The sequence below is a fragment of the Diceros bicornis genome, chromosome 37, assembly GCF_020826845.1.
Source record: "Diceros bicornis minor isolate mBicDic1 chromosome 37, mDicBic1.mat.cur, whole genome shotgun sequence".
Classification (NCBI taxonomy): Eukaryota; Metazoa; Chordata; class Mammalia; order Perissodactyla; family Rhinocerotidae; genus Diceros; species Diceros bicornis.
The window spans coordinates 20,988,636-21,011,193 of NC_080776.1; the positions used below are offsets into that span (position 1 = coordinate 20,988,636).

General features: G+C 38.2%; 1 protein-coding gene across 5 annotated transcripts in view; it reads left to right on the forward strand.

The window, feature by feature from the left end:
* The window catches only part of GIGYF2 (GRB10 interacting GYF protein 2), a 144,508-nt gene that overhangs the window by 85,413 nt on the left and 36,537 nt on the right, over window positions 1–22,558 (forward strand). For 4 of the 5 annotated variants that reach the window (XM_058533220.1, XM_058533225.1, XM_058533221.1 and 1 more), the window contains 10 exons: window positions 28–207; window positions 3,842–4,059; window positions 4,149–4,311; window positions 4,398–4,586; window positions 7,854–8,050; window positions 9,026–9,185; window positions 15,085–15,251; window positions 18,481–18,572; window positions 19,638–19,745; window positions 20,759–20,859. In XM_058533220.1, coding sequence (XP_058389203.1) covers window positions 28–207; window positions 3,842–4,059; window positions 4,149–4,311; window positions 4,398–4,586; window positions 7,854–8,050; window positions 9,026–9,185; window positions 15,085–15,251; window positions 18,481–18,572; window positions 19,638–19,745; window positions 20,759–20,859 — 1,575 coding nt within the window. The remainder of the gene's footprint in view (window positions 1–27; window positions 208–3,841; window positions 4,060–4,148; window positions 4,312–4,397; window positions 4,587–7,853; window positions 8,051–9,025; window positions 9,186–15,084; window positions 15,252–18,480; window positions 18,573–19,637; window positions 19,746–20,758; window positions 20,860–22,558) is intronic. The other variant, XM_058533223.1, reaches the window with a different exon arrangement.

Below are 22,558 nucleotides of genomic sequence, written 5' to 3' on the forward strand. Positions count from 1 at the left end.
GCTCATGTTTACTTATTTTCTTTACAGGGAGACCAAATTTTGAGGAAGGTGGACCAACATCAGTGGGGAGAAAGCATGAATTTATACGCTCAGAAAGTGAAAATTGGCGTATTTTCAGAGAGGAACAAAATGGAGAAGATGAAGAAGGAGGTTGGCGCCTAGCTGGATCAAGAAGGGATGGAGAGAGGTGGCGACCTCACAGTCCTGGTAAGAGTTCTGTTGGGTAAAAACACACGGGGACTGAAATGAGTGAGGATGTGGTGGAAATTGTTAGGGATTAAGCGGGAAACGTAAACTGGTAAAGAAAAAAGAAGAGTCATATTATTTATGTCATCACACTCAGTCTTATTACTACAAAAAATTTCAACCTAAAAATTCCCCACATCTCTGAGGCCGTCCCAGTGGCATAGCAGTTAAGTTGGTGCACTCTACTTCAGTGGCCTAGGGTTCACAGGTTTGGATCCTGGGCATGGACCTACACGCTGCTTGTCAAGCCATGCTGTGGTGGCATCCCATATAAAGTAGGGGAGGATGGGCAGGGATGTTAGCCCAGAGCCAATCTTCCTCAGCAAAAAAAAAAAAAGAAGAAGAAGAAGAAGAAGAAGAGGATTGGCAACAGATGTTAGCTCAGGGCTAATCTTCCTCACCAAAAAAAAAAAAATTCCCCACATTTCTTGAGTTGATTACAATCGCTTTTATTTTTCTGGGGCAAATAGTGTGTTTTAATGGGATGCAGTTGCCTTTAACTGCAAAAATGAGAGAGGGTTTCATTCGGTTTTGTCTAACTCTAAGCCTTTGAGTTTTTTCCAGCGTGCTTTAAAACTTATAAATATATAATTATACGCTCACTTAGGAATATATGCTCCCTCTAAAATTTTTTTTTTTCCTGCATAAGAAAGGATTTATTCTTTTAGGTTTTTTTTTGTCCTGAAAATGTGATTTATGCTTATTTGAAGAATAAACTTTAAACCCAGGTCAAAAACATAATCACAAGTTCATTCTTTTGTCCCTCTAACTTTAGAAAAAGGAGGGAGAATAGTAGTGATTAGTGGTTTTGTAAGTTCTTCTGTTTGACTCTTAAAAATGGTTCAGACTGTTCTTCTCTGACATTAGATATGCTGGTAATTGAGGACACTGGTGCTTTGTGTCGAAGTTCATCCCCTACCAAAGTGCTGATTCCGTGCCTCATGATAATCAGATGCCACTGTCGTTTGAATTGTGGGGTCATGCAGCACGGAAGCATACAAAGTGTGTGTACATTTCTTCTGAATTTCGCGTGTATAATGTTATTTTATCAACCATATGCCAAGGAAACTTACCTTTAATAGAGGAAATTATAATAACTGTTTTCATTTATTTTTTAAAATCAAGTTGTGAGCAAAACCAGTAGGTCTTGGTCTGAGTAAACATTATAGCAGGCATTTAGAGTGCTTTATGGAGTTGTGAGTAGGTAGAAACATGGTGAAGTTAATCTTTGGATAGAGTTATGGTGCTTTTACCCCAACTCCTTATGGCTGCCTCTTGGGCGAGTTTTCTGTTGTTAGTGGGCATTGTTGACATCACAGTTATCTAGGCAGTTCTCATCAGTCTCTCAGTCCTGGGCAACCAAATTTTACAGTGCTCTTCAAGGCATCGTGGCATTTTGTGCTGAGCTTGCCTGTAAGCAGAAGGGTTTGCAGACTATGTTCCCAACAAGCATTCAGTGAAAGAATGGCCAGGATCTGGGCTGAGCGAGAAGAAAAATTCCAGCTGATCAAAAACAAACAAGGTGAATGTTTTGGAAGATGAACAGTGTTTCTGAGCCCAAGTGTCTGATGTTGATTCTATTAAAGGGAGTTAAAGTGAAACTTGAGTGTCATATTCTGCCACTGACCGTCCTCACCAACAGCTTAGATTTTGGACATATATTGTCTTTTTTAATCTTTCCTAAATCTTTCTTCCTAATATTTGACTTTCATGTCAGTTTTGTCATCAACTTGACAGTTTTCCAAAATATTTTATCTATGTATTTTTAAAAGACAGTTTGGGGGATATAAAGATAATATGGGGCTGAAAAAACACTGTAAATATGCATTTTTAAAAAGAATATCACTACTTTTTCAACCCAGCGTATTAAAAATTGAGTCTGATTATATCAGTTGTTATAAGTTACTCTTGACATTTCTTAGATTTTAGTTAATCTTTTGTTAGAATTTGATTAAAATTTTACATATAATGATTTTGACTGATTTTATCTTATGAAAAAGGTGTCAAATTTTGGTTCTGATATAAAGTCTGTAAAGGAGCGGTCAGTCTTAATAAGCTATAGATGTGCCTTATCTGCTACATTTAGTGTCATGAATAAAATTTTATTAACAGTTGGTAAGACAACAACCGAATTATGGGATATAGTTTTATTAAGGTAGGGCTCACTGCTGGATGAATTGGGAGCATTGAGGATAGCTAAGCATCCACCGTGGGAGCTGAACTTAGGAAACTCAGTAAGAGGAAACCTGAGCCAGATGCCTAGGAGGATAGATTCCTGTCACGGTGTACCCTTCCAGACGGTTTAGAAAGGATAGTAGTGGACAGAATACTGTGGAATCCAGCGTTTGATCATGAATACTTCTTTTGAAGGTAGTAAATAGTGTTTTATTGTTTATAAGGGTGGGGAGGGTGGGAGTGTCTTCTTACCTTTTTGTGAGTGGCTTATAAGATGCTATCTGTATTTGGCATTTTTATATTTTGTGCTTTGGTTTTCAGTTTGATTTTTAGATTGCTGGTTTTAGCAAATTGGGCCTCAATAATAAGAACATTTAACTTTGGCCTCATTTCTTTTATGTATCTCCCACAGAGAAAGCGGTCAAAGATAGAAAATTCTAATAGGTTAAAACCTGCCTCTCTTTTTAGGACTCTCTTAGACTCAGGTTTGTCAGATTTTAACAAGAGTCTCCCTTTCTTTTTTGGAAAAAATACCTTAACTAGGATTTTTTATTCTTAGGCAGTCTTTTTCTGTTGGAATAGATGTAACAAAAAGTATGCTAGGGTGGATTTAGGAATGTCCCCGGGGGTATTATACAGAAGTAAAAACTCCCTAGGGAGAGTTAAGAGATGAGAGAAAAGGGGAAGGAGAGTAAGCATGTTATTGTGGAAAAAGCAGTAGAGGATGCAGAATTGGATTCTGGTTCTGCTTTGCCATTATGCAAGTTACTTCTGTCAGAATTTTTGTTTCTTAAACTATAAAATTAGGATAGAGGGCTATATAAAATCTCTTTGACATTTGTCAGTGCTATAATTCTATGACTTGTTGGGAATCAGAATTACAAATGGGATCTTGGCACTAGCAAGTAGGCATATGGTTTGATATTATGAATTGACACAGGGAGCTGGTTTTATCCATAAAGAATGATATTTTCATGAGAAGAAAGAAAATGCTTTAAGATGTGCCAAAGGGAAGGCATGGACTTTAGTATGGAAAGATATTCAGTGCTGCAAGTCTGGGCTAGGAGAGCCAAGTGAGTGGCTAATCAACATTTCAATCAGATACCTAAAGCTTATTGCAAGTATATATTTTGAGTAAAGTGTCCTTTAAAAGTGATTTGTTTTAAATTTATCTTTGAAAGCTTTAGAGTATGTTGTGTAGCTCAGTACTTAATGAAGATAACTGCTGTTGTCACTTAGTGATGGTATATATATGCTGAGCTCTGAACTTCATTTAATTTACCTAATTTTCTCTTCAATAGGTTGAGTCACTTGAATTTGCTCTCAGTTGTTGTTTTCTCCTTTATTTCCTATCCATGAATTTTTTTTCAAATATTGTTGTAAAGCTTTTCTAAGGTTTGTGTCCCCCTCCTCATCCCAGATGGCCCTCGTTCTGCAGGCTGGCGGGAACACATGGAACGACGGCGAAGGTTTGAGTTTGATTTTCGAGATCGGGATGATGAACGGGGTTATCGAAGGGTGCGCTCCGGCAGTGGAAGCATAGATGATGATAGGGATAGCTTGCCTGAATGGTGCTTAGAGGATGCTGAAGAAGAAATGGGCACATTTGACTCATCTGGAGCATTCCTCTCTCTAAAGGTAAGAAATTTGTTTTAAATGTCATGACAGGCACTGACCTACCAAATCCAAATATGCTGTTAATCTTTGGCTTTATTTTCTTGATACAGAAAGTGCAGAAAGAACCTATTCCAGAAGAGCAGGAGATGGACTTCCGGCCTGTAGAGGAAGGGGAGGAGTGCTCTGACTCTGAGGGTAGCCATAATGAAGAAGCCAAAGAACCCGAAAAGACAAATAAGAAAGAGGGAGATAAGACTGAGAGAGTAGGAGTTGGTAAGGCTCATTTTTGTCTTTTACCTTTTTTTTCGTCAAACCAGAAGTTTCCGAAGTTGATAATTTAAGATTACTTCATGTTACAGATGCTAGTGAGGAAACACCCCAAACCTCATCCTCATCTGCTAGGCCAGGTACTCCTTCAGACCATCAGCCTCAGGAAGCACCACCGTTTGAGAGGAAAGAGGAACCCAAAACTGAGCAAACGGAAAAAGCTGAAGAAGAAAGTCGGACAGAAAATAATCTGCCAACGAAAGTGCCCAGCAGAGGGGACGGTATGTGTTTATGAGAGTCGACAAGCTAAAATAGGATTCTGCTGGGGCCAGTAAATAGGCTTCTGTTTATGCCGCCTAGAACTGCTTCTGGTGGTGAATTATTGGAATAGATTATTTTACCAATAAACCTAGTCAAGTACTGCTTTCCACATATGTGTCGATCCCAGAATTCACGAAAACAAAGTTAGAAGAGGCAAGGGTGGAGCTCGGGGATCTCACTTCCTAGGGTGTTATGACACAGCCAGCCTGGTGGCATCAGTTGAGCAAACTGGATTTGGGATCCTCTGCAGTAGTTTGATTCCCATATCAGTCAGGTACCTTCATTTCGTTTAATGACTGTGTGTGTGTCCAGATAACACACGACAATGCCATTGTTCCAAAAGAGGCCAAAAAGAACATGGGTGAATCTGTGGAAGTCCCATTACCTTTGCTAGAGAATAAGCTTAGGATATATCTCATTCTCCAGTGTTACTGTATTGATTTTAAATTGCTCATATACCTTAGTAGTCAATGTTCATGTTCATTTCTGTTTCTTCTTGTACATAATTAAAAATGACATTGTAATGCCTGATGGTGAAGGGTTTATTGAGTCATTCACCGTAAAAATTCACACCCTTGAACATGGCCCGTGAGACCTTTCATGATCTGGATTTGCTTCCCTTTGTGCAGTTTCAGTGCCGGTCTCTATCTCCTTCAAACTCTATTCAGCAGCCTCACGGCCTGTTAGGTCCTGAAATGTGCCTTGTTCTCGTGCCTCGGTGCCCTCGCACATACTGTTTTCTGTGCCTGAAACTCTCTCCCTCCCCAAGTTCCCAAGCTAAGTTAGGTGTCTTCTCGTTTCTTAAACAACCAGCACTATTTCTAACACAGCAGTACAATATTATAAAAATCCGTTTATTTTCTTTTTTGCTTGATAAACTAATATTTTGCGGACTTGAACCAAGGATTTCTTTTCAGTTTATGTCTAGAACAAAGCTGAATGAATGAAGTCAGCAAGTATTTAAATCTCTACTATAGATCAGGTACTATGGAACGTGCACATTTTGAGGCCTGTTTCATTTGTAATAGTCATTTTTCAGTTATGATGTGCCCCTGAATTACTTGTGGTTCATTCTCTTGAATGTACAGGCCTAGAACCTTATTCTAGGAGATTTTAGGGATGGTGTTCTGACATGCATATTTTGAGAAAGCCTCATAGATGTGCATTAAAGATTGAAACTATATAGATTTATAGTGTATAGGGGAGGTAAAGCATGTGTATTTCAGTAATCTAGACCAAAAATAATGATGTGAATTCATGATTGGCAGACTCCTGGAATGCTTCAGGAAGCAAGTGTCTTTGCACTTGTCTTGGAATAATAAGTAGAATTTGGAGGCAGGTGTAGCTGGATGAATTGGGAGAGGGCCTTCCAGTACTAGGTAGCAGTGAGAGCTAAAGCAAGGAAGTGGGACTGATCCAGGCGTGGGCAGGAATCAGCTCCTGTTTGTATTTAGATGAAGTATGAGGTGTGAAAAGGAGGATGGTGGGAAACATGGTTGGAACGTGGATTTGAGAGCTGTGTGTAGGGTAGATTGTTGTGATGACAGCTGGGCTGCAGTGTGATCTCTTGGGCTCCAAGAGCAGTCGCTGTGATGTAGGCAGTGCACCTGTAAAGGGAGGGTGGTGGCAGATGAGATTTGAAAGTAGAAACTGGCATGACATAGTCACTGCTTGTATATCAGGGCAAAGAGGGAAGAGTCAGAGATGAGTGGGACACCTGAGAGGATTATGGTACCATTAATAGAGAAAGAGAGTGGAGATTGAGGAGCACATTTGAGAGGGGAGAGAAGAAATGCAGTTTTCAACATTGATTCTGAGGTGTTGATCAGAAATTAGGTAGGGATGGCCAGAGAGCAGCTGTGAGTGAGAGACTATAGCTAGATGGGAAGAGTTTAGGACTAGAGAGGGAATGAAAATTTGGAAGGTTACATACACTTGTTAGGGGTGAGAAGAAAAGTGGACTGAGAACAGAACTGTGGGTAATTCCTATTTTTGAGGGCAGATAAAGGGGAGCCAGAGAAAAATCTTCAGAGGCAAGAGTAGAGTAGAGTGTGGGAAAACTAAAGAAGGAGAATGTTTCAGCTTAGAATTGGGTAGATTGCGTCAGACACTACTAAGAGGTTTGATGGTGATGACCTGGAAATGTATTGGATTTGGGGACTTTGAGTCACTGCTTGTCTTTGGGAGGGAAGCTTTACTGGAGGGCTGGGAGTGGAAGTCAAATTGCAGCAGGTGTGGGTGGTGGTGAAGTGGAGACAGCTTGTGTAGACTGTCCTTTTAAGAAGTTTGGCAAAGAAAGGAAAGAGTGAGAGGAACAGGAATTTGGAGAAACTATCTGTAATTGAACAAACAAGGTTTCAAAGGGGAAACTGCAGTTGTATCTAATTACTTCCATTCCCCTTTCCTTTTTAAGAGCCTGCATACTTAGAGGTTAGAAACAGGAACCAAGACAGAACTTCTTTGGCAGTCTTTATTCTTTTTTTTATTTTACCCCTCCAAGCCCCAGCGCATAGTTGTGTACCCTACTTGTAGGTCTTTCTAGCACTTCTGTGTGGGATGCTGCCTCAGCATGGCTTAATGAGCAGTGAGTAGGTCACGCCCAGGCTCTGAACTAGTGAACCCCGGGCCGCTGAAGTGGAGTGCACGGACTTAACCGCCACGCCACTGGGCCAGCCCCTGCAGTCTTGATTCTTATTGAGAAGAACTTCCTGCACTGCACTGGTAGACTCTAAGTGCTTTTTGTTATCCTGTAAAATGTAAAGTATTGAATTAGATTAATTATGGCTTGAATTAGGTTCTTATTCAAGATAATTGCAGATATTTTTAATAAAGGTTTTGATGATGAGATATGACATCTTTGAGAAGATTTGCCGTGCTTTATCAACTTCGGAGGCATGATATAAAGAAGGGATTAGACTGATTCTGTTTGTTTTCAAGAGGTAGACCTATAACCATTGGGTAGATGCACTACAACACAGGTAGGCACTGGATAATGCCCTTCTGGATACCTTTTCATCCTTATATTTGGTCATTCTAGGGAGCTGCTTCTGTCATTCTAGGGAGAAATACTGCACTTCTCCGTAAGAAGTAGCGCAGTGTTCATGACACACAGTTCACGTGTCCGTTGAGCCCAGTTAGCAGTCTGCCCAAGTTGATAAGGTAGAGTTATCCTTTGTGAGAATCTCTATTTTAAAGGGTTTTCATCTATCTACACTTTTTTCCTCTAGAAATGGTTCCTGATGTCCAGCAGTCCCTGTCCCAGATCCCTTCAGACACAGCGTCTCCTCTTCTCATACTCCCACCTCCTGTTCCCACTCCTAGTCCTGCCCTCCAGCCAGTTGAAACGCCGGTTGTAGGTGCTCCTGGTATGGGCAGTGTTTCCACAGAGCCGGATGACGAAGAGGGTCTCAAGCATTTGGAGCAGGTAAAAAGCATGTAATTCTTTTTTTCTCCTCTCAAACTGCCACAAAAATTGGAAAGCATTAAATGAATATTCAAAAATGGAAGTTTTGTACCTTAGATTTTATATACTGGAAAAGTTATTTGTATGTCTAGTATTTTTTTATGTGAGTAATTGTCTTTCAAATCATTTCATGCTTGTAAGTTTCTGCTATGTAGTAGTCATTATGTCAGGTTATTTTTTGCTCTTCTCAGGTTGCCCTTAGCTGTTTGCTTTTCTTTTTTCTTTCTGAAAGTTAATGGAATGTCAAAAATGGCGAATACAAGCAGCTGTGGATGGGCACTTGTGTCTTCTGTGTGTTTTGCCTGAGGTGTAACAGGGAAAATAGTTAAACTCTCAGGATATTAACATCTTATTCATGTCTCTAGATTTCCCTAAGATTGTATATACCATTGTTTATATGTAAAGTAAATGATAGCTTGCTTTCTACAGAGGAAACTCTCTTTCCTTCAGGGTGGAGTGGCTGGTGGCAGGAAATGCTGAAGAAAGAGGGCAATGTCTTAGTAAAACTTGTAAAAGATTTTGTATTAATTGAGCCTTTTGTTCTGTTAACACTCATGTTTTTACACGTTTAGTTAATACAATTTAGGATTGACCAATGGCTAATTAGTTGAAAAAGTACTCTAATTAGTGTGTTGATTAGAGGCCTGGGCTTTGATCCATACCGGTTTGTGTTTTAATCTCAGTTTGGTTTGCTTAATAATTTTGAGAACTTGAGCAAGACTTGATCTCTCTGAGCCTTAGTTTCCCCCTCTGTAAAATGAGGATAGTACCTATTTCATGGTATTGTTGGAAGAATTAAATTGTTCCCTGCTGTGTTCCTTACATATGGCTTTCATAGATCAAATAGGTCAAAAAAAGGTAAGCATTTTAATTATGTATACAAGTATTAATTTAGAATCATTTGTTTCCACAATCCATTTTTTGTTTTTCTATTAGCAAGCTGAGAAGATGGTGGCTTATCTCCAAGACAGCGCACTAGATGACGAGAGATTGGCATCGAAACTGCAAGAGCACAGAGCTAAGGGAGTCTCAATTCCCTTGATGCATGAAGCAATGCAGAAGTGGTATTACAAAGATCCTCAGGGAGAAATTCAAGGTAGGTTGTTCCATTGTACTTTAAGTACAGAAGTGTTTACCATTACCTCCCGGTTCTGTAAGATGGTGATTATTTAATGTTAATTTGCATAGTAGTAGAAAAAAAAGTCAGTGCTACAGGCTTTTTTCATATATATAGAAGGCATTTTTATAGGCTCCCCGCACAGTACTTGACGATTTCAGTGAGGGGAAGGGGAGTCCAATGAAAGTGATTTGAATGGCAGAATGAGATTACTAATGTGATAAGGGTATAAACAGAATGCTTAAGACCCCCTCAGTTCTGGCGTCCCGGCTGGTTAACTAGGCAGGTGAGTTAGTTACCCTGTGTGTACTTGAGTCTTACTACCATAAAAAGATGATGGCAGCAGTCTTGGAAGACCTTGCTTGAATACTTTGCTTTAGTGGAGTTGATATCATAAATGATAAAAAAGCTATTAAAAATGTCTGAAAAAAGATAGTACCATACTATAAACTAATCCCTTAAAGGATTTGTATGGTGCATAAGTTAGGTTAGAATGGGGAGAGAAGTACATTTGTTGATTCTTTATTTCTGCTTTTGAAATCTTTGCTTATAACCTGAAATTGGTTGTTGATTGTATTAGTGTCAGTTTCATGATAGCATTTTACCAAGTACACCCTGTGAACCTCTCTCCAGCGTAATAACTCCCTTTCCACTCTCAGTCCCCTTTCCCTGCTTTATTCTTCTTCATAGCATCTATTGCTACCTGGCACTGTGTATATTTGTTCATGATCTGTTTACACCCCTATAAAATGTCACATGCATGAGAGCAGGGCTGTGTGTTTTAATTAAATTTACTTTCAAATAATTGTAGCTTCACATGCAGTTGTAAGAAATAATACAGAGATTCCATATACCCTTTACCTAGTTTCCTCCGGTGGTAACCTCTTCCAAAACTGTAGTACAATATCACAACCAGGATATTGACATTGATACAGTCAAGATTCGGAACATTTCCATTTCAATAGAGATCCCTCATGTTGCCCGGTTATAGCCACATGCATTTCCCTCCCACCTACACCCCATCCTTAACCCCCGGCAACCACTAATCTGTTCTCCATTTCTATATTTTGTCTTTCAAGAATGTTATAGAAATGGAATCATATAGTATGTAACTTTTTCAGGTTGACTTTTTTCACTCAGTGTAATTCTCTAGAGATGCATCCAGATTGTTGCGTATATGAATAGTTTGTTTCTTTTTAATTTCTGAGTAGTATTCCATGATGTGGATGTATCATAGTTTGTTTAACCATTCACCTGTGAAGGGCACCTGAGTTGTTCCAGTTTTTGGCTATTATAATAAAGCTGTTGAACATTCATGGATAGGTTTTTGTGTGAACATAAGTCTTTCATCGCTCTGAGATAAATGTCTAGGAGTGCAGTTGCTGGGTTGTATGGTGATCACATGTTTAGTTTTTTTCAAAAAACTGCCACACTGTGTTTCAGAGGGGCTGTACCATTTTGTATTCCCTCCAGCAGCCTATGAGTGATCCAGTTTTTCCACATCCTTGGCAGTATTTGATGTTGCTCTTTTTTGTTTTAGCCATTCTGACAGGTGTGTAGTGATATCTCATTGTAGTTTTTAATATGCATTTCTCTAATAACTAAAGATATTGAACATCTTTTCATTTGCTTATTGGCAGTTTATCTTCTTCAGTAAAATGTCTCTTCGTGATTTTTGCCCATGTTCTAATTGGATTGTTTGCTTTTTTACTTTTGAGTTTTGAGAGTTCTTTTATATATGCTAGATACTAGTCCTTGGTTAAATAAGTGGTTTGCAAATATTTCCTCCCATTCTGTATCTTTTTATCTTCTTAACAGAGTCTTTCACAGAGCAAAAGTTTTAAATTTTGATGGAGTCCAATAGGTAAATTTTTTCCTTTTATGGAGTGTGCTTTTGGTATTAAGTCTAAGAGGAACTCTTTGCCTAGCTTCAGATCCCAAAGATATTTTTTTGCTATGTTTTTTCCAAAAAAATTTTAGTTTTATGTTTTATATTCAAGTCTGTGATCATTTTGAGTTAATTTTTGTATAATGTATGGGACTTAACGTCAAGGTTTATTGTTTTCCCTGTGGATGTCCAATTGCTCTGGGACCTTTTGTTGAAAAGGCTCTCTTTTCTCCCTTGACTTGCTTTTGCACCTTTGTCAAAATTCAGTTGAGCGTATTTGTGTTGGTCTATTTCTGGGTTCTTTATTCTGTTCCATTGATCTGTGTGTCCCTCCACCAATACCACATAGTCTTGATTACTGTAGCTATATAGTAAGTCTTGAAATTGGGTAGAATGATTTATTTCTGTTTATATTTATTTAAATAGTTTTTAGCTTTTCTAGTTCCTTTGCCTCTCATATAAATTTTAGAATAATCTTGTCTATATTTACCAGAAATCTTGCTGAGATTTTAATAGGAATTATGTTAAACTTCTATATTGTTTTGAAGAGAACTGACATCTTTCCCATGTTGAGTGTTCTAATCCATGAACATGGTATGTCTCTTTATTTAGATCTTTGATTTCTTTCAGTGCTGTGACATTTTTAGCATAGATTCTATACATGTTTTATTAGATTTACACCTAAGTATTTGCTTTTTTTTTTTTTTAGCAATTGTAAATTTTATTTTTCAGTGTCTGTGTGTTCATTGCTACTATATAGAATTGAATTTATCTTTACTCTGTGACCTTGCTGAACTCCTAAGTTCTAGGAGTTTTCTTTGTTTTTGTTAGATTTCATAGGGTTTTCTGTGTAGACATTATTGTCATCTGCAAATAGGGACAGTTTTATTTTTTCATTTCCTATCTAATATGCCTTTTATTTCCTTTTGTTGCCTTATTGTATATTCCAACACTGTGTTGAATAAGAGGGGTGAGAGCAGACATACTTACCTTGTTTTCTCTATGTTTCTATCTTAGGGGGAGCATATTCAGTCTTTAATAATGAAGTCTAATGTTAGCTGCTGGGTTTTTGTATATGCTGTTTATCAAGTTGAGGAAGTACCCTATTTTTTGAGAATTTTTATCATGATTGGGTATTGGATTTTGTCAAATGCTTTTCCTCCGTCTGTTGATATGATGATGTGATTTTTCTTCGTTAGCCAGTTAATACGGTGGATTACATTGACTGGTTTTTGAATATTGAACCAGCCTTGCATTCTTGGCATAAACTCTAATAGGTCATGGTATATACTTTTTTTTAAATATTGCAGAATCCTATTTGATAATATTTTCTTAGGTATTTTTGTATCTATGTTCATGAGGAATGTTGTTTTGTAGCTTTTTTTGTACTCTGTCTGGTTTTGGTATCAGAGTATTAATAGCTTTATAAAATAAACTGGGAATTATTCCCTTCCCTTTTCTATTCTCTAGAAAAGGTTTTTTAGAATTGGTGTTAATTCTTCTTTAAATGTTTGGTAGTGTTCTTCAGTGAAACCCCCTGGAGACTTCTTTTGGGGAATTTTAAAATTACAAATTCAATATCCTTAATAGTTACAGGGCTATTTAAATTATCTATTTAATATGGGTGAATTGTGGTAGTTTGTGTTTTTGTTTTTTTTTTTAATTTTATTTATTTTTTTCCCCCAAAGCCCCAGTAGGTAGTTGTATGTCACAGCTGTACATCCTTCTAGTTGCTATATGTGGGACGCGGCCTCAGCATGGTCAGAGAAGCGGTGCATTGGTGCACGCCTGGGATCCGAACCCGGGCTGCCAGCAGCAGAGCATGCACACTTAACCACAAGCCACGGGGCCGGCCTCTAGCTTGTGTTTTTTGATGAATTGATCCATTTCATCTAAGAAGTCAAATTTATGTGTGTAGAAGATTCCCTTTTAATCTTGGTGATAGTTTTCCCTTATCTTTTTGATGAAAGTATTCCCTTATTATCTTTCTGATGTCTGCAGGTTCTGTAGTAATAATCCCATTTCATTCCTGATATTGGTAATTTGTTCATTTCACTTTTTCTCTTTGTCAGTCTGCTAGAGATTTGTTAAGTTTACTGATCTTTTCAAAGAGTCAGCTTTGTTTCATTGATGTTTTCACTGCTTTTGTTTTCAGTTTCATTGATTTCTGCTCTTTATTATCTCTTCTGCTTCTTGGGGTTTATTTTGCTTTTCTTTTTTTAGGTTCTTGAGGTGGGAGCTTATATTATTGATTTAAGACTTTTCCTCTTTTCTAATGTAAGCATTTAATACTATAAATTTCTTTCTTAGCACTTCTTTAACTGCGTACCGCAGATTTTTGATATACGTATTTTTATTCATCCACTTTTACCCAGGATTATTTAGAGGTGTGTTGTTTAGTTTCTAAGTGTTTGGAAATTTTTCTGTCATCTTTCTGTATATGATTTCTGTTTTGATTCTGTTGTGGTTGAAGAATATACTATATAGGATTTCAGTTTTTAAAAGTTTATTGAGATTTATTTATGGCCCAGAATATAGTCTGTTTTGTTGTAAGTTCTGTGAGTACTTGAAAAGAATGTGTATTTTGCTGTCTTTGGGGTGTTTTATGAATGTCAGTTAGCTCTTGTTGTTTGATAGTGTTGTTGAGTTCTATAACCTTGCTGATTTTCTGTCTAGTTCTATCGATTATTGAGAGAGGGGTGTTGAAGTCTTCAACTGTGGATTTGTCTGTTTCTCTTTTCAGCTATCAGATTTTACTTCACATATTTTGAAGCTTTGTTGCTTGGTGCATAAACTTTTGCAGTTGCTATGTCTTCTTGGTGGACTGATCCTTTATTATTATATAATATCCTTCTCTATCTAGTAATTTTCTTTGCTCTGAAGTCTACTTTATCAAATACTAATACAGCCACTCCAGTTTTCCTTTGATTAATATTTGCGTGATATGTCTTTTTCTATCCTTTGACTTTCAACGTGCCTGTATTGTTATATATGAAGTGACTTTCTTGTAGACAGCATGTAATTGGGTCATGTTTTTAGTTGTATATATTGGATCATGTTTCTTGTTGCTGGCTTCTTCAGCTCCAAATCTGGGATATATAAGATAAAATGAAAACTCAGGGAATTCACCACACTGTGGTTCCTCACGCCCCAAGGCTCCTAGTCAGTCTGCCTTCTCTACCTTTCTGAGTCTTCTTTTGTTTGTTTTATATATAATGTCCAGGGTCTTTAGTTGTATTTAGCAGGAGGAGCAGGGAAAGGTACATCTACTCATCTACTCCATCTTCCTGGAAGTAGAAATTCCAGGGCTTTGTTTTGTTGACTGCTGTATCCCCACTATCTGGACCCATATCATTGGTGTTTAGTAAATATTTGCTCAATGAATTAATTAATGGTTATTGATTGGAGTGTTTGTTAATTTTATGTATAAAATATTTATTTTTTATTGTAAAACATCTAAAGAATGTTAGTTTTTTCCCCCTACCAAGGCCAGATTTAGTTTTACCTAGGTAAATAAATTATAATTTGTCTTAACTGATTATTATTTATATTTTGCTTAACCTTCAATAATCTGGCAGAATATGAAAATTAGAGAAGAGCATATTAAGCCCTGCATGTTTATATTCTCTATGCCTAAGTGATACAAACTCTAACAAATACTAACTCTTTTCAGTTTTATTATACTTTTCTGACAAAGGAATTGTAGAGATTGAGATAGTTATGCTCCTTAAAGTGATTAAAACTGCTGAGAATTCGGGATGTATAGATATAAGGCTTATTTCAAAATTGTTTCTGTTGTATTTTATTGGTTGGAAGCCTGTTCACCACCTTTGGAGAAGAATTAAATTAAGATATCATGCAAAATATTTGACAACTGCCACTGGAAACAAGTTATTACTTCCGGATGAGGATCAGACCCAGGAAATATTTTTTTCCTCTTTAGCCTGAAAGGATTCTTATTGCCTTTCTGTCTAATTGATGCTATTATAGGTCCCTTCAATAATCAGGAGATGGCGGAATGGTTTCAGGCGGGCTATTTTACTATGTCTTTATTGGTGAAGAGAGCATGTGATGAAAGCTTCCAACCTCTTGGTGATATCATGAAGATGTGGGGAAGGGTTCCCTTTTCTCCTGGTCCAGCTCCCCCTCCTCATATGGTGAGTACTTTACAGCTCACCCAGAACACATACTGGACACAGAAGCACTTGCTCCTCTTTGTAAACACAACCCAGATGTTACATTTAATGAGGAAGAAACTGTAGTTCTTGGAAAGTAATTGAAATGGCAATGGGAAGTCTGAATTGGAGACTGCACACCTAGCTATAGGGATCTTTTCAAAACTTAAATACCTGGGCCCATCCTCTTCACACACTCACACCCTCAAACACTCTAAAGAGACAGAATCCTTCAGTAACTCTCCAGCAGGTGTAGAATGAGAACCCATCTTACCCCTGGCCCACCTACCTCGTCCTGCATGTTCTGGCTCCTTACCTCTCTCAGTTCATTTCAGAGCTTTCAGCTTGATCTGCTGTGCTTCAACACAGTTGACTTCTTAGTGTTCCTTGTTGCCTCTAGTTAGAATGCACAGTCTTGTCTCCACCTCTCCCCTCCATTTACCTCTTGCTTTCTTTGTTTCTTTTTTTTTTTGCTGAGGAAGATTCCCTCTGAGCTAACATCCGTGCCAGCCTTCCTCTGTTTTTTAGTATGTGGACTGCCAGCACAGCATGGTTGCACACAGAGTGGTGTAGGTCTGTGCCCGGGAACTGAACCCAGGCCGCCAAAGTGGAGCATGCTGAACTTAACCACTAGGTCATCGGTGCTGGCCCACTTCTTGCTTTCTGACTCATAAAATAACTTCCTAAATTTGAGGTTTACCTTAAAGCGAATGTTACTAATATAAAATACCAATGCTTTGGAATATTTTGAAGACTTTTTCTTTTTTTAATATTAGTTACTGATATTTTAACTAAAAATTGGATCATATTGTAACCCCCCTAGTATACTGGCACTGGAGTGCCTTTGAAGGGGAAATCTTACTCCTTTGCAGCTGCTCCTGGGCCTCTCCCCGCAGAAATCCTTTTGGAGCACTTTGGATCTGTGCCTCACTTTTCCTTCTCCAATGTGGAATGTCTGGTGGCTGGCCATAGTCAAACGTGACCATGGTCAAAAACCTTTAGTGTGAACACTGGATTTCTGCAGTAATATCCACCATTGATTTATTCATCAACCATATACTGAGGGCCTATGCTAGGCCTTGTGGTAGGTTTTTATGAGCTGAAGATAAGACACAACCTCTGTAGTTAAGGGAATTCGTAGGTGAGAACAGTGGCTGTCAATTTTTTTGACCACAACTCATAGTAAAAAAAAAAGATGAGTTTTACGTCACTACTCTGTACATCATAACTCTGCGTATATATATGTGAAACAAGTTTCACAAAACATTTTGTGCCTTGCACATATTTTCTGTTCAATTTCTTTTCTTTTCCTTTTTTTTTAAACATGTAAATGTTGATCTTGACCCAGTAATTGATTTCACAGTTCACTGATGGGTTGAGACCTCCCATAGTTTGGAGAGCAGTGAAGATTCCTGGGTGAGGGGAATTTCCGACATTTCTTTTATAAATCCAAAGAAGAATTACACTGTGTACTATGGTATATAAATTTAGCTTATATACCAACTTTGAGCCTTATTTCCCTTCTTTGAAATTGAGATGAATTTTTATCTTACATGGTTCAGAGCTGAAAGTTCATCATTTGGAGCTTGGCATGCTTACTCTAGTCCATTTCCTGATTTCCAGTTATAGGGGCTGAGCCTCAGTCAGACCCACTTAAGGGGAAAAACCATGGGAAGCTCTGCTTCTTGTCAGCTATTGCCTTTGCCCTGAATAGCACTGATAAGAAGAGCATTCACCTTGATAATGAGTATATCTTGAAACCTAGGTTTTCATCTAGAAATTTTGGATTAACCGACTGTAGCTTCTATATCCTCCAGTATTTAATGAGCGAGGAAAATGTCCCTGAATTTCAGATGATCCCCATCCCAAGAAATTGTATATCAAGTGTTTTATTCCAAACTATAATCAGTTAATGAAGAGAGAAACTTTTCACTAATGATTTGCCTAAGTTTAGTGTGTCACCCTTATGCTTTTATTTCTTTTATCTTACACTTCACATTTCATTCCTTTTCCCGCTTTTAGCTTTTTTTTTTTTTTTTAGGTGAGGGAGATTGGCTGAGCTAACATCTGTTGCCAGTCGTCCTCTTTTTGTTTGAGGAAGACTGGCCCTGAGCTAACATCTGTGCCAGTCTTCCTCTATTTTGCATGTGGGCCGCAGCCATAGCATGGCTTGATGAGCGGTGTGAGGTCCGTGCCCGGGATCTGACCCCGTGACCCCTGGGCCACTGAAGCGGAGTGCCAACCACTGTGCCACCGGGCTGGCCCCACCTACTTTTAGCTTTTTAAAATTTAAATTCCAGCCATGTTATTTGAAGTATAAGCTTAAAAGCAGGGTGTTACTACAGTTTATTTTTTCTAACTCATGATGTATTAATAGCAATAGAAAAACCTAATTTTTTGGGTAAAGAGTTATAGTTTTCAAAGCTCTTTTATATTCTGTTTAATTTAAAATTTCTTATCATCTTTAAGAAGACATACTTATACACTGGCTCCCTGTATTCATTATGTGCCATTATACAATTCCTACCATAACATTTCCTTTAACCTTCAGATAATTTCACTTCTCTGCTTTGTTCCATTTCTCTAATTTCTACGTGATCTCCACAGTTTTTTTTTTTTTTTTGTGAGGAAGATCAGCCCTGAGCTAAAATCTATTGCCAATCCTCCTCCTTTTTTTCTTCCCCAAAGCCCCAGTAGATAGTTGTATGTCATAGTTGCACATCCTTCTAGTCGCTGTATGCAGGATGCGACCTCAGCATGGCTGGAGAAGCAGTGCGTAGGTGCGTGCCCGGGATCCAAACCCAGGCCGCCAGTAGCGGAGCGCGTGTGCCCAACCGCTAAGCCACCAGGCCGGACCTCCAAAGTTATTTTTAAGATTGGGAGAATTATACATTTTTTTAGTTGCAGTAATAACTCTGGAGTATAGTACAACCTTCAGCTTCAAGGGCAGGAGGGAGAACAGCAGCTAGGATAAGGACCCTTTCCCATCTTAGGGAGTCTCTTATAATGCAGACACTACCTTCTTCCACTAGATGGCACTGTTTAGTTTTTAAAGGTGCCTGAGTTTTTACAGTTAAGCGTTTTGGGCGTAAAGGTGGAGTGGGATGTGAAGCTCTGGGATTCATTTTGCTTTCAGATATATGTACTAAATGGCTTTTAGGCTCTTTGCAGTTTATTCAATGGTATTTCTTCCCCCACCCCTTACTCCCAGGGAGAGTTGGACCAGGAACGACTGACCAGGCAGCAGGAACTCACAGCCTTATACCAGATGCAGCACCTCCAGTACCAGCAGTTCCTAATACAGTAAGAGCAGTAATGCAGTAGGTGTACTGCAGGACTGAAAGGGCCTTTAGAAGTAATCTGCTCCCAAGTTTCATCGTTTACACCAGAGAGCTGAAAGTTTATGGGATACTTCAGTCACCCAACTAGTGCCATGTTACCACTATCCATTCGAAGTTTGGTCTTGTGTTACTACTTAAATATGAGAAGTTTGCAGAAGATGACACATAACTATAATTTTGCAAGCTCTTTAGCTCCTAAAGCAAGAATCAGCAGACATTTTAAGAACTAAGTCCCTCTTAAATGGCTCAACTTTGAATGCCACAGAGAAAAAAACATAGGCAAGAGGGCAGGAAAGAAGTAAACATTTATGTTGTTAGTAGTGATGTGGAGTGATAAAGAATCACTTAGGTTGTGTGTCCCTTTTGTAGAAGTAAGATTTGCTGTCATCTGGTGCATAGATTGGCAAACTGGCCTGCTACGTCTTTTTATAAGCAGAGTTTTATTGGGACACACTCATTTGTTTGTGTATTGTCTGTGGCTGCTTTTGCACTACAGTGGCAGAATTGAGTAGTAGTTGAGTATGGTATGCACAGCCAAAACTCTTTACTGTCTGGCTCTTTACAGAAAAAATTTGTCCACCTCTGATCTAGTGAAAAAAATCTTACCTAAAATTTCTAAGCTGAAACATATAAAATTGAGAATTTTTTTACAAGGGATTTTATTTTTGCAAAGGTTGCTTCATGTGGAAATACATATTAGTTTGAATCTGTTTGGTTTTTTTTTTTCCCACTTTTTCTGATAAAAGGCTGTTGTCATATTGAGGGAGTTTGCCAGTTTTTGACATGTTATGAGTTTTGTGGCTGTCCTCTTTCACTCAGAAGCATGTCGTTTATAAGTTAAGTTCTTTCTAGAATGAAGTATAGAATTTTCTTTATGACTATTATTGTGAATAATTATAAAAATATATTTGATAGCTATTTCAGTGGTGTTTTTTGGGGGATGGTGGACTGAATTTTGTCTTTCAGTGTCTCAGTAAAGTGAACTAAATGTGAATAAACAGGTTACACTTTATTTTACTTTTTGAAGACAACAGTATGCACAGGTTTTGGCTCAACAACAGAAAGCAGCCCTGTCTTCCCAGCAGCAGCAACAGTTGGCACTTCTTCTCCAACAGTTCCAGGCACTGAAAATGAGGTTGGTGGTCATTTCATGATGTGTCACGTTGTATATGTGTATTAAAGAAAGAGAAGAAAGGAAATTTTGGTATAATATGTGAACTCTGGTATCACAGTACCCACACATAACACATATCTGTGTGTTGTGTGTAAAAACAGAATATAGCTTTAAAAAATAATAAGCTGGATGTAAAGCATTTATTTGGTCTTTTTACTCAGAGGATAAATTCAGAATAATAACCAAAGAATAGTAAGAACACTTGAGAAGCAATGTAGTCTTATGGAACCAGCAACAAAAAAATTATAGTCTAGAAGTTTAATCTCATTTTTACCTGTGATATCACAAGAAAGATATTAACAATGCCACACAGGGTTATAATTTTCAAGAACACAAAAGCCATTAGAGTAGGTCTAAGGAAAAGGAGATTATGCCAGAAGTCTTAAATTTCTACTGTTGTAGATTATCATTCAGGGTAATATTTGTTGTATCTCCTGCAAAAAGGTATCAGTCACTGCTCTTAAAAACTTTATTATCCAATTTCACCAAAGCCTTTTACATTTCTCTTTTGAGCCAAAACCCATCCTGTGAGGTAGGCAGGTTAGGTGGTAAGGTCTCCATTTTACAGTTGGGCAAACCAGGATTCCGAGAGGCTAAAGGACTTGGTTGACGTAATACACAGAAAACTTGAGCAACAGAACTAAAATGCAGACCTTTTGACTTAACAGTCTGTGGGGTTTTTCATTATAACATGCTGCCTCCATGACTCTTATTGACATGTTTTGGATTTTTTAAGACAGTAGGAATATCCATTATTTGGAAATCAGTGTTTGCTAATGCTGAGTCCAGAAGTGTGATTATTGTGCCTCTTTGTTCCTCTCCTCAGGGTTTTGGTAGTGTCACATTTTAGTTAAAATGATGAAGGAGTTTTCTGGCCAAATAACCTGGATAACCTACAAATAATCCAGAAATTCCTCTCCATCTGATTTTGCAAATGACAAGAACAAGTTAATGTTTTTATTTCCCTTTTGCAGAATATCTGATCAGAACGTCATTCCCTCAGTAACTAGGTCTGTGTCGGTGCCAGATACTGGTTCTATCTGGGAACTTCAGCCAGCAGCCTCACAGCCTGCAGGTAAGAACTTAGATTGGCCTTCAGTATAGCTCCAAGGATTTAGACTCTAATAATTTTATAATTCAGTTTTTTAAAAAGTGTCAGTTTTTTGACCCATTTTGTATTGAATATTAACAAAAAGTCCCATTTTTTTAATAGACCCCCCGCAAAGGATTGAACATATTGTTGAAAATACACTGTTAAGGATTTGATGGAAATTATTGAGTAGATAAATTTCTTGAATTTGAGTCAGCCTCTCTTTTTGATGTTGCTCTAACCAGATAGAAAATTCTTTTAAATTGTTTTTGATCTCTTCTGCCAGAGTGAAAAAAGGCATAAGTAAAAACATAAGTAATGATGATCTAGTCTTTTGAGTGAAGGGTTGATATATTGCTTAACACTGCAGGTACCCAGAAATTTTGGGAAGAGAAAAGCCTGCTTTGAAGTGTGCACCTTACCTCATTCTCTGATCTTGTTGCATCAAATTAGAAAATTTGGAGCTAGGATTTTTAAAAAGTCTTGATATTGGTAGAGCACTTCAGTTTCTTAAGTTCTGATACCTGCAGAGGTGTGTAGTTTGAACCATGGATAGTCCTTACAGGAGGTTAGAGTTGGTGTTAAATTCTCAGGAACCATGGGCATTGGTGGATTTTTCTTAGAGCCATTGAGCCTTTCAGGCTGTAGTTCTCTTGCTAACATTGACCCCGGGGATTATGGCAGGAGAAGGACTGATTATCCTCCCTCATCAACTTTCCATGCTGTGTGTACCTTATTTTTTCTTGGTAGCCATTTATAGTTAGGGTGTTAAAATACTCTCCAATTTTTTGGAAACTATTTGTAAGTACCTTATTAAACAACTTCTTTGGGTGTGATGAAGTCAGGATCCTTTACAAATAATCCATGATTTTTATATAGACAGTAATTTATAGTTCATAAATAGACTATCATAGGAATGTAAGAAATAGAGAATTCTGAAAGGTGGTGTCAGCAAACCTTGCTGGCGATAGGAAGACAGACTCAGAAGTCTTTATCTGTTTGTTTACTTCTGCATCTGAACTTGTGCTGCCTTTCAGGTCAGCAGGACCCATTGTCACTTGTGAGACCTGTGGGTCTTGCCACAGGCCGCCCCAGCTCCAGCTGTACCTCTTTCTCTTTTTCTCTCTCTGTTTCATTGAAGTGAAATTCACATAGCATAAAATAAACCTTTTTTTTTTCTCCTGAGGAAGATTCGCCCTGAGCTAACATCTGTTGCCAGTCTTGCTCTTTTTTTCGCTTGAGGAAGATTAGCCCTGAGCTAATATCTGTGCCGATCTATTTTGTATGTGGGTCGCCACCAGAGCATGGCTGATGAGTAGTGTAGGTCCGCGCCCAGGATCCGGACCCATGAACCTGGGCTGGCAAAGTGGAGCATGCTGAACTTAACCACTATGCCATGGGGCTGACTCTCTAAAATTAACCATTTTTAAATGCATAATTCAGTGGCATTTAATATATTCACAACATTACCTAACCACTTAGTTCTCTCTATTTCCACAGCTATACCTCTCGTAACCCCAATCTCCTCTTGGTGTACAGTGAGAGGTTGTATGGCTACTGGAAATACCATGAGCTGTAGGATCTGATATACTGGGATTTAAATCCTGGCATGGCCATGTGTTTGCCTTGTGTCCTTGGGAATATTGTAAAACTACCTCTGATCCTTAGCTTGTTCATCTGTAAA